The sequence below is a fragment of the Leucoraja erinacea genome, chromosome 3, assembly GCF_028641065.1.
Source record: "Leucoraja erinacea ecotype New England chromosome 3, Leri_hhj_1, whole genome shotgun sequence".
Classification (NCBI taxonomy): Eukaryota; Metazoa; Chordata; class Chondrichthyes; order Rajiformes; family Rajidae; genus Leucoraja; species Leucoraja erinaceus.
The window spans coordinates 44,646,500-44,658,171 of record NC_073379.1 but is presented as its reverse complement, the minus strand read 5'-3'; the positions used below and the strand labels follow the sequence as shown (position 1 = coordinate 44,658,171).

General features: G+C 39.2%; 1 protein-coding gene across 11 annotated transcripts in view; it reads right to left on the bottom strand.

The window, feature by feature from the left end:
* Positions 1-243: 243 nt before the first annotated feature.
* Positions 244-11,672, bottom strand: part of LOC129695547 (multiple PDZ domain protein) — a 168,382-nt gene continuing 156,953 nt past the window's right edge. For 10 of the 11 annotated variants that reach the window (XM_055632583.1, XM_055632584.1, XM_055632588.1 and 7 more), the window contains 7 exons: positions 11,410-11,512; positions 9,236-9,276; positions 8,181-8,303; positions 7,131-7,235; positions 4,959-5,071; positions 2,591-2,714; positions 244-1,684 (listed from right to left, as the gene is read on the bottom strand). In XM_055632583.1, coding sequence (XP_055488558.1) covers positions 1,538-1,684; positions 2,591-2,714; positions 4,959-5,071; positions 7,131-7,235; positions 8,181-8,303; positions 9,236-9,276; positions 11,410-11,512 — 756 coding nt within the window. In that variant the 3' untranslated portion in view covers positions 244-1,537. Of the gene's footprint in view, positions 1,685-2,590; positions 2,715-4,958; positions 5,072-7,130; positions 7,236-8,180; positions 8,304-9,235; positions 9,277-11,409; positions 11,513-11,672 lie in introns of those variants that run through there. The other variant, XM_055632594.1, reaches the window with a different exon arrangement.

The window sequence follows — 11,672 nt, the reverse complement described above, 5'->3', positions numbered from 1 at the left end:
CACATCCCATGTGCAAGTTGAATCATTCCCCATCCTTGCATACATTGCATAATACTTAAACACTAAGGTAAGTGTGCTCTTGGCTGTAAATTACAGTGATCTGAATAGCTCGGGGCGATGGAACAGGTGGAATTAATTGTTCAGGCAAGGAAAAAGGTGAAAAATTAGGGCATCAGGAAATAAATAATGAAATATGAATTCTTTCAGCAGACATCCAACGCAACATGTTTTAACGATAATGAGCAATTTTGTAATGGTTTATTGCTTTTACATTCACATTAAGAAAAGTAGATATCAATGACAAAATCCATTTTTTAGATTTTAAAACTGTCTCTACAGTTATAAAAATTAGTTACTATTAAAACAATTGTAAACTAAAGTCAAAAAATAGATGTTTTCAAACGATTTTACACACTGAAGTTCAGCAGTACACAGGATATCAAAACTAAATATTTATACAATGGTAGTATGCTCCCACACAAGTGTCATTGACTAATTTACTGGCAATTCTTGCTCACAAGTAGTGAATCAAAGAAACAATGCCCTTGAACATAAAATAAAAATAACTTTAAATGGTTGTTATGTAAAAGCAGCAATATATTTGAGTTAAATTCACAGGGATTGAGTTTGACCACTTTGGGTGGTAATTTGGAAAAGTGGAATGGCTCTCGTGGAATCTGCCCAATTTTCATTCCATTAAAATTAAAAGGATTAATACTGCATGTGTTTTAAAAAAGAGGGCATGATGCACTTTGCGGGCTACCTCCTACAGTTGAAGACAAAAGCTAACTTCACAGAACAGAATATTTATTTCTATCTGAACTGATAAGTTCAATACTGTGTAATGCCCAAAGCATTTCACTTTACTTGAACAGCAGCAGATTTGGACATTGTTACTTCATATTTCCCAGAATTGGGTCTGGATACCAACATACAAATACAATATTTAGACAAATGTAATTTTCACAACTACACATCCTAAGAGTATTTTTCTTACCGAAGTTTCATTTTTATCCTTCAAAATCAAAATAATTAGCTATTTACTTAATTGTTGTTCTAAACCCTCCTGGGCTGATGTTGCTGCTGTGGCTCCTTCCACTGGGAATCATTTACAAAGAAAAATACAGAAATAAAAGTAACAGTACTACTTTTGACTTGTTTAATAATACAAAGCCAGATTATCAACTTCAGAGCAAATAACACATTTTAAAAATATTGTAAATAGTTTGCTTTTGGAGGGAAGATAGCTTTGTTATCTTCTGCAATAAATCTCAAGAACATGATGCATAAATTTAACATTATGTGTTAGCAATGCTTAATTTCTTTCATTTCCACTTCTTTTTATCAATTCCAAATTTAATATTTTTTTCATAGGTTCAAGAATACTGTATTTTTCATTAACAAAAAAACTCAGATGTACATTCATAAAATGCATTCTCTATTAAATTAGTGGAATTATTCACTAAACGATCCTCTATTACTGTCTTGTCCATTAAATCAACATAAATCATTCACAGGTTTTATCATAAAGCTCCGATTAGGAAAGTACTGTTAGTGTAACCGTCCCCTTTGTACGCTTCAGAATACCGACAGCTTCTTCATGTGTAACACCTTCTAGATGTTGCCCATTGACAGCAATGATTTGGTCACCACGTTTCAGGCGGCCATCTTCTGCAGCTGCTCCCTAAAAGTCACAATATCCTTCCATTAGATCTGTTTATAGTGATGTTACTCTAATTCCGCAATTTGTGTGCATGGAAACCAGAATGCATCTGCCTGATTATGTGTCTAATGTTGCATCTATTTAATTTCCCGTTTTATTATTGGACATACAATATAGTGTTTAATGGGTAAAATTCCCCATATATTTGCAAGTGCCATACCTCTTCACATTTCTGGAATATGTACAGGTTTTTGTCTAAGGTCAACCTTTCCCAGACTTTCTTTGTCTTTCGGAGGTAGATACAAAATGCTGGAGTAATTCAGCGGGACAGGCATCATCTCTGGAGAGAAGGAATGGGTGACGTTTCAGGTCTGAAGAAGGGTCCCGACCTGAAACGTCACCCATTTCTTCTCTCCAGAGATGCTGCCTGACCCGCTGAGTAACTCCAGCATTTTGTGTCTACCTTCGATTTAAACCAGCATATGCCGTTCTTTCCTACACACGTCCTTTGTCTTTCATCAGGTTCTGTGGGTGCTGCAGAGCTTAAATATGACTTCAAGATCCTCTTCATCACTAAGCCACTTGAGTTATTTGATCACATGGGTAGTGCATGCTATCCTTGGCTCACCTCTAGACTCTTACTTTCCACTACATGCAAGTGATTGGTGGCAGGAACCAGTGTACCTAACCAATTACCCTCTGCATCTCCCTCCCCATCATCCCCAGCAGCCAACATGTCTGAAATGAAATGTAAAATTAGCCCCATTCTGGTTAACAGGTAATTCGGCTGGTATATTTAAATAGTCTGAAATAGCAACATTTTCCAGTATAATGGCTTGCTTAGTTTAACATGCCTTTGAAACTATATTGGAAAAGCACCATAGCATCTATGCATGAGAACACTGGACACTTCTGCTGAATGCTTACCTTTGCAAAGACTGTTTTAACATAAATAGGCAGATCTCCATGAGGGCTACCATATCCACCAACAATGCTAAAACCAAGACCATCAGCACCTCTGTCTAAAGTAATTGTCTTATATTGTGGAGGCCTGAAGAATAATGCAAACAATGATGTTAAGTATTGCACGGACATTTGTCCACAGATGCTACAGATGAGATAATGGCACCATTACCAATTGGAATACAAGCAGCCACTTCCAGTTGAAAGGAAAGGATTGGTGATTGTTACTTAAGCTGGCCTGTGCAACTTAATTCCATACTCCAGCATCTTCCTCATAATTAAAATCAAGCTTCATTTCCATCGATCTTTCAAAAATTCTGAGAGAATACAATTCTATAATTTCTTCAGGTAGTGCATTCCTAATTTATGACCTCCAACAACCAATTTGACAGGAAATAGTTCCACTCCAAAAACCCTCTCAAAGCTCTTCTTGAAATGCCCTTATTAGAACCTTTGCTGACTGGTGTTATGTCAAGAATGTCCCAGCTTCTGCAATCCCTACATTCAGCGGAAGTCCCTCTACCATGGCATTTATCTTGCTAAACCTCCTTACCCTCAGATCGTTGCAGATTCTTGAGCTGAGTCCCAACTTGTGACTTGTAAACATTTTGTTTTGCTTTTACAGCAAATATGCCATTAAGTTGGAAAGAGTGCTGAGAAAATTGACGAGAATGTCACCAGTACTCAAGTATCTGAGCTACAGGGAGAGGTTGGGCAGGCTAGCAGTTTATTCTTTGGGGCTCTGGAGGTTGAGGGGTACACTTATAGAAGTGCATAAAATCATGAAGGGAATAGATAGGATGAAAGCACAGTCTTTTTCCCAGGGTAGTGGAATCACAAACTAGGGGACATAGGTTTAAGATGAGAGGAGAAAGATTTAATAAGAACCTAAGGAACTTTTTCACACAGAGGGTGGTGAGTATATTGAACAAGCTACCGGAGGAAATAGTCGATGCACGTGTAATAACATTTAAAAGATATTAAACAGCTACATCGATAGGAAATGTTTGGAAGGAATATGAGCCAAATGACAGCAAATAGGACTGGCAGAGACTGGCAGAGATAGTGCATCTTGGTTGGCACCAAAAGAGTTGGGTCAAAGGGCCTGTTTCCATGCTGTTACGCTATGACCATGCTTTTTTGTTTCTATCATCTGTTTCTTCAAGACAATACGTTTTCCTAACCATCTGATCAAAGGCCTAGAATGCTCATAGTTGAGAATGTTCACTCTGCTACAGCATATCTTCAATCGCGATGTTTTGAAAATGCCAATCTTCCATGTTGTTTCTCCCATAGCTTAATGGTCAAGCTGTTCACTTATCCCTTGAACAGGGCTTAACTTTTTCCACCTCCACCTGACCCAACCAGCAGATCCATTCACCTGGTTGAACTCTTTCATTCATAGAAACATAGAAAATAGGTGCAGGAGTAGGCCATTCGGCCCTTCGAGCCTGCACCGCCATTCAATATGATCATGGCTGATCATCCAACTCAGTATCCTGTACCTGCCTTCTCTCCATACCCCCTGATCCCTTTAGCCACAAGGGCCACATCTAACTCTCTCTTAAATATAGCCAATGAACTGGTCTCAACTACCTTCTGTGGCAGAGAGTTCCAGAGATTCACCACTCTCTATGTGAAAAATGTTTTTCTCATCTCGGTCCTAAAGGAATTCTCCTCTATCCTTAAGCTGTGACCCCTTGTCCTGGACAACATCGGGAACAATCTTCCTGCATCTAGCCTGTCCAACCCCTTAAGAATGTTGTAAGTTTCTATAAGATCCCCCCTCAATCTCCTAAATTTTAGCGAGTACAAACCGAGTCTATCCAGTCTTTCTTCATATGAAAGTCCTGACATCCCAGGAATCAGTCTGGTGAACCTTCTCTGCACCCCCTCTATGGCAAGAATGTCCTTCCTCAGATTTGGAGACCAAAACAGTACACAAAACCCCAGATGTGTTCTCACCAAGACCCTGTACAACTGCAGTAGAACCTCCCTGCTCCTATACTCAAATCCTTTTGCTATGAATGCTAACATACCATTCGCTTTCTTCACTGCCTGCTGCACCTGCATGCCTACTTTCAATGACTGGTGTACCATGACACCCAGGTTCTACACGTTCTACTGTAGACAAAAAATGCTGGAGAAACTCAGCGGGTGAGGCAGCATCTATGGAGAAAAATAGTGGGCGACGTTTCAGGCCAAGAACCTTCTTCGTTCAACTTCTTCTTCAACTCCAATCACTTTGATTTTGAGAAGGACGGCTTGTTATACTAGTTTCATGTTTCAGGTTTTGAACAATAGTTGCATCATATTTTAAGAAAATACTTACGCTAGATCATCATGAAGGATGCTACTTGCTGTCAGCCCTGACAGGGAAAGGGTAGTTGCTGCGTGTTCCTGCTGCTGATTTGTTATCACGCTAACATCACCACCTGCAACAACCTATGAACAATCAAAGTTTTATACAGTGCCTTGTGTAATCTTATGCTATACAACAAACCCTATGTTATGGTAGTTTGGTAATGGAGATTCACCCTTATGGAATTCACAAATCTCTACCCAAAAATTTGAGATAAGGAATAAAAATGTTCATATGGAATTTTTGCATGTGATGTAGGTGGGTGACTAGGAAAGGCTAAACAATGTGAAAGAAATAACTGTTAACTAATTGCCAAGTACGTCAATGCCAAGAACATGCTTAACACTGGGTGGCGCCAGCAATGGCTGCCTCACCAACAGTCTGTCTGTCCCTTTCGTCTTCTTTGTTTTTTTAGTATGTGTTAAATGTATGTTTTTAGTGTTCTTATGCTTGTTTTATGTGGGGGGTGGGGGAGGGGGTTGGGAGGAAACCTTTTCTAATCTCTTACCTCGAAGGAGATGCAAGTTTTTTCCGTATTCTATCTCCGTCCGCACTGCGGCTTAACATCGAGGAGTTGGCGGCCTTTGCTGGAGTCCGACATCGAGAGCTCCACTGCGGGAACCTACGGGACTTTAACATCGTGGAGCCCGCGGTCCCTTTACCAGGGATCGACCCCTGAGCTACACCACGGGAGCCTGCGGACTTTAACATTGTGGAGCCCGCGGTCTCTGCTCAAGAGACTGACTTTGGGAACTCCAAGTCGCAGGAGCTTCGACCGCCCCGACGTGGGAGCTTCGACCGCCCCGACGTGGGAGCTTCGACCACCCCGACGTGGGAGCTTCGACCACCCCGACATGGGAGCTTTGACCACCCCGACGCGGGAGCTTCGACCGCCCCGACGCGGGAGCTTCGACCGTCCCGACGTGGGAGCTTCGACCCACCCCGACGTGGAGCTTCGACCACCCCGACGTGGGAGCTTCGACCGCCCCGACGTGGGAGCTTTGACCTCGGGCTGCGGGAGCTTCCATCACCCCGATTGATGGTAGTTTGATGATGGTTCCCCGACCGCGGAAGAAAAATGAGAGGAGAAGATTAGACTTTATTGCCTTCCATCACAGTGAGGAACGTGGGGAATCCGTTGTGGTGGGTGTTTATGTTAACCTTTATGTAGTTGTGTGTCTTGGTGCTTTTTTAGTTTGGCTGTATGGTAATTCGCATATCACTGTACCTTAATTGGTACACGTGATAATAAAAGACCGTTGAAACCTTTGAGAAAGATAAATATTCCTGATTGGCCGTGATATTCAAGCAGATGCTAATTAGAAACATAGAAACATAGAAATTAGGTGCAGGAATAGGCCATTCGGCCCTTCGAGCCTGCACCGCCATTCAATATGATCATGGCTGATCATCCAACTCAGTATCCCGTACCTGCCTTCTCTCCATACCCCCTGATCCCCTTAGCCACAAGGGCCACATCTAACTCCCTCTTAAATATAGCCAATGAAAACTACCCTCTGTGGCAGAGAGTTCCAGAGATTCACCACTCTCTGCGTGAAAAAAGTTCTTCTCATCTCAGTTTTAAAGGATTTCCCCTTTATCCTTAAGCTGTGACCCCTTGTTCTGGACTTCCCTAACATCGGGAACAATCTTCCTGCATCTAGCCTGTCCAACCCCTTAAGAATTTTGTAAGTTTCTATAAGATTAAGTTTCGATAAAATTAAACGAGAACATTAAAAATTATATTAAAAAAAAACCTTTTTAACGGAGCTCAATTGTCAAAAATATCGAATACACTATTTTCCTAGTGCCCTTGCAAATGCTTCCCTCCACTGAAATTAATTGACACTGTTCCTAGCACGTTGAAGTGTGTGCAGGTTCAGTGGACAGATTTTATGTAGTATCAGTGTTGGGGTATTGTTGCAAGATCACGCTTGGAAAATGGACTTGAAATGGACACCAAACAGTTGGAAAGTTATTGATAAGAGTTTCTGACTTTCACATTTATGGGGAAATCTAGAATTTTGCAGCACTCACCAGCGAACATTCCAGTTGTACAACATTGGAACCACCGGAATCTCCAAATAAGTATCAAGCCAGTGTTAATCAAAATCACAGCGTACATATTTATTTTTAATTTACCTGTAACTCAATACGTCCTGAAGCACTTTTCAGCAAGTTGACTGCCTGGGAATGGGTCACACCCTCGGTAGATTTTCCACAAATGCTAATGATCCTATCTCCAACCTATAATTTTAAAAAAGGGGATTACAAATTAGTTGCTGGATCAGTTTTTTAAACAAGCCTTTTAGAGTATAAAGTTATACTTTGCCACTAAAAGTTACATATTATGTAAGGTAAAGCCAACCAACTGGAAATACACCCATTTTTTACTCCTTTAGAGTAAGGCTTTGTACGGTGCCAGAGTTGAACCACATTATAACAAATGCTGACTAACGGGTGATTATCTTGTATGTCCGCTTTTAGTGCAATTGGTGGTCCAAGTCTCAGCCATGACTCGTTTTAATTTATAACACCCCCGGGTGAGTGGAACAGCAGCATTAAAGAGGATCATTGCTCGGACAAAGCAAGATATTTTTCTGGAGGTAAACTTCATCCATTCATTCCTAGCAAATTGTCAATGCTGACAAATCATACATTTTTGGCAGTTTTGTGTACCTCAACATTTGCAACGATACATTTAAATTTATCTCAGCAACACAGCTAAAAAAAAAGCTGAAAATTAAGCACTATGCACAGAAACAAAACAAAGAAAACTGCCCATTTGCACAGAGAAAAAAACCGTAAAATAAGCAGGAAGATGTCACACTCAGGAACCATACTATGAGTTTGTTAAATTAATGTATGAATGGATGAATTAATGAACAAATGAATGCTTTATTGTCATGTGACAAGTCAGTGAAATTCTTTGCATACCCAAAGTGCGCCAACAGAGTTACAAAGTATGAACAGATACAAGTAAGATTCTACATGTAACACTACATTTCAACAATATTCCAATTAATTTACATGTTAACTGACAAAAACTAAAAACAACCAAGGTATTTCTTTATGGAAATATTTTGAATAGATTTTCATATGGGAAATGAGAAAAACAAATAAAACACCTTTTGGAAAAGACTTTATAATTCATGGTACATTAATGCCCATAAACTAAACCTACTAACTTACCCGCAGTTTCTGGGTCTGGGCTGCCACTCCGTTTGGCTGCATCATTGCAATAAAAATGGGAACATCTCCAAGTGGGCTACCCACTCCTCCTGCAATGCTGATTCCCAATGAATCTGTAGGACCCTATAAAATTACCAACATCACATGAACTATAGAAGAAACAAAATTATGTCGGAATAGAAAGTCATCCTGTGTCATGCAATTTAAACAAGTGTTGAACCAAGCTGAAACTTTATCAAATACTTTAAGGGTACATTGCTTCAAAGGGGCCACAAGTGGCATTGATGCTTCCTACATGGAATGTATCAACTTGATGACACTACAATGTATGGATGGATTTGACAAAGTTACAAATGTAAGCCAAATGTACCGTTTAGTTTATTGTCACGTGTACAGAGGTACAGTGAAAAGGTTTTTGTTGCATGCTATCCAGTCAGTGGAAAGACAATACATGATTACAATCGAGCCATTTACAGTGATAAGGGAACTTTTAGTGGAAGGTAAAGCCAGCAAAGTCCGATCAAGGATAGTCCGAGGGTCACCAATGAGGTAGATAGTAGTTCAGGACTGCTCTCTGGTTGTGGTGGGATGATTCAGTTGCCTGATAACAACTGGGAAGAACCTGTCACTGAATCTGGACGTGTGCGTTTTCACACCTATATCTTTTGCCCGATGTGGGGAGGGGAGAAGAAGGAGTGTCCAGGGTGCGACTCGTCCTTGGTTATGCTGCTGGCCTTGCCCAGGCAGTGTGAGGTATACATGGAGTCAATGGAAGGGAGGTTGGTTTGTATAATGGTTTGGGCTGCGTCCACAATTCGCGCAACTTCTTGCGGTCTTGGATGGAGGTTTCCCAAACCAAGCTGTGATGCATACTGATAAAATACTTTCTATGGTGCATCTCTAGAAGTTGGTGAGAGTTGTAGGGGACAAGCCAAACTTCCGTAGCCTTCTAAGGAAGTAGAGGCATTGGCATGTAAGCCATGCAATGTTTTGTATTTCTAAAATACAAATGGTTCTCAATAGTTTGTTTTTGAAATGTTAAAAGAGCAACTTACCTTTGTAAACTCCACAGACCTTAGCCCTTGGACCTCGGTCCCTTTATTTAAAAAAATGAACAAATTTTGGTTTCAAATCCTTAAATTTAATTCATGAGTAATTTACCAGGAAAAGACAAAACAAAGTACTGGAAAATGCTGGCAGCTTTTATATTTACACATTAAATTTCATAGAACAATCCTAGCTGGCTTGGTAATCATCGCTAAGATTATAAATTAAGTATCTTTATCAGCTACCATTTTCAAACTGAGAATGTGTGTCCATGAGCACTTACAATTTGCAGCACAATCAAGTCATGCAAGGTGAACAATCTGGTTGACTTACTAGGACACCTAAATAGAATAGAATTTTAAGCTATAAAGGCATTCTAAATTAATCTGAAGCATGAGGTTGTACCCAATATCTAACCCTGTGCTGATTAACCAAACATAAAGCATTGCGTTGGCAAAAGCACACCTTGAGGAAAAATTGGTCAAACAGCTATTTTTATTCAATTCATTAACAATATAATGTTAACACATTTAATAGAAGAAAACTATTTAACACATTAGCTAACATGGTGTTATTTTTGCATGTGCAATATGAGGGGTTAAAAATTGAATAGTATGGAAAGTAGGTGTTAGAATTATGAAGCATTCTTTTTAATCAGAGAAAGAATTGTACAACAAAGAGGATACACATTAGGTGCTCAGTTAAGATTAATGGATTAGAAATTTGCCTCCTCAGAGCAAGTTGCTGCATGATATGCAATTAATCACTCCACAACTGTACTGCTGCAAAGTTCATTGCTGTATCTGTTCCTTTGCAAAAATACCTTTTCCTTTGCATGCTGAAGATTGGCGTCTTACCAAGAGAGAGTAGGGATTGAAAAATTAGGATGTTCACTTGATTTACGGACTGGCGGAGGTGGTACTATGGGAGTGGAACAGCTAAATAACTGGACGTGTGTGATCGGAGGCCACAGAAATCTAAAATGGCATCCGCAAACAACATGGATTAATTGGCAGTATTGCAATGCAGCACATAAGATGTAGATATCACATCAGAATTATTGACTGGAAATGCCCAGAAATGGGCCAAGCAGTTTGCAGGTTGTGTTTTGGGAGTTTGCAAAATCTGTTTACACCATTTCCCCTATCTTTATCTTTAAACCAATTATGTTTACTAGAGCCAAGAAACCCTTATTATAAATTACAAGCATCCTGCCTCCTAAAATATGTTTTAGCCAATCAAGACAAGATATACTGGCAGTAGCAGCAGCTTGTGTCCTGCAAAAATACACAGAGGGAGAACACTTAAAAATGTATGAAAAATAGTTGAAATGCTAATGGTACCAGTCAGAGCTGGAGATTATCTTGGACTACTAAAATGTTTTTAAACTGATACCTGGGAGATTCAAGCAGTTGATGCAGCTTCCTGACAGAACAACAAGATTGTTTTTCTATCTATAATTCTAATTGCCATGTTAATACTGAAATAAATTGATGTATATTTCTCACTTCTGCATTATCATTTTTAGAATTTTTTTTTTGAACATTTGGTTGTTTTCTGAAAAACTGATCTCTAATGGCAAAAGCATTTTTATGGTTAGTTTTGCAAGTGCGCTGAACTACTCCTAAATGCAAGGCATAGAGATATTATACCAGTGCATTCATATTAACATTATGAATGGTAAATTTAAAGATACCATGTCAAGATGGGTTGAGGCTTGTTTACATAAATGCAAATAAATGTAAATTATCAAATTAGGTAAATCAGCTAGTACAAATCAAAAAGTTATGCCCACCTACTCAATCAGACAAACCCCATTTGATACCATTTGCAGACTAGCAAAACCTATCGGCAGCCATTTTGATTTGAACTTTAATTGTGCTACAATTTTACAAAACGGCATTTAGCAAATTTCTAAATGCAGTGTAGATGTTTTCTTAAATTGCAACCAAGATATACATTGTTATTGCTAAATATTTTAAGAACATCTGATTTATTGCATGCAATTATTAAGAAGAGATAGATCATTAAAGCAAAACCTATCTGTAGCAACTAAAGATCACCAAAAGCTTTTTGTGATTCTCTGAAAATGCAGACTTAAGTCATGCACAAACAATGCCATCCAGAATGACACTTGGAATTAATATTGCCATTTGTTACAAGTAAAGCTATTAACTCTTACAGGCATGTTTTCTGTGTCCAGTTTCATATACATCAGCTTGAGTAGATCCCGAAGCGGCAGAACAGAAAGAGGTCAGCCCACCACCACTACTCCCTTCACTGACCTGAGGGAATAGTCTTAATTAATATTGCATCAATTACACATGTCCTAACAACAATTGCTTTGCGTAACATGCAAATTTACCTAATATTTAAATTCTCTGTAAATCAAGGCATATTTTACCATTTGAAAATTAACAATCTTTTATTCATTGCATTAAAATA